A 362-nucleotide genomic window follows, 5' to 3' on the forward strand; every position below is an offset into this window, starting at 1 on the left:
AGGAGGAGGGGGAGGAGGAGGAGCCCCGGCGGCAGCGGGTCGAGGAGCGCATGGAGCGACCGGGGAGTAACGGGAGCTGCCCGGGTTGCCGGCTGGAGGAAGGTCCGTCGGTGCGGGCGGCTACAGCCCTGGCGGCCGTGCTTATCTTCACCATCGTGGTAGACGTGTTGGGCAACGCGCTGGTCATCCTCTCGGTGCTGAGGAATAAGAAGCTGCGGAACGCCGGTGAGAGCGGGGAGGGAGCGGGGCAGGCGGGGAGGCCGCGCTGGCAACTTGCCGCCGGCAAGGAGCGGAGCGGCACGGAACGGTACGGCACGGCACGGCACGGCACGGCACGGTACCGCACCGCGCCGGGGCTCCGC

The 362-nt window shown here is 71.8% G+C and overlaps 1 protein-coding gene across 1 annotated transcript in view; it reads left to right on the forward strand.

Annotated features, from left to right (window-relative positions):
- Nucleotides 1–40: 40 nt before the first annotated feature.
- The window catches only part of GPR50 (G protein-coupled receptor 50), a 44380-nt gene continuing 44058 nt past the window's right edge, over nt 41–362 (forward strand). Inside the window, exon 1 of the mRNA XM_010568931.1 lies at nt 41–225. Within this exon, the coding sequence (XP_010567233.1) occupies nt 51–225 (175 nt within the window). The 5' untranslated portion in view covers nt 41–50. The remainder of the gene's footprint in view (nt 226–362) is intronic.

The sequence above is a fragment of the Haliaeetus leucocephalus genome, unplaced genomic scaffold (assembly GCF_000737465.1).
Source record: "Haliaeetus leucocephalus isolate CR32 unplaced genomic scaffold, Haliaeetus_leucocephalus-4.0 Scaffold262, whole genome shotgun sequence".
In the NCBI taxonomy this organism is placed as follows: domain Eukaryota; kingdom Metazoa; phylum Chordata; class Aves; order Accipitriformes; family Accipitridae; genus Haliaeetus; species Haliaeetus leucocephalus.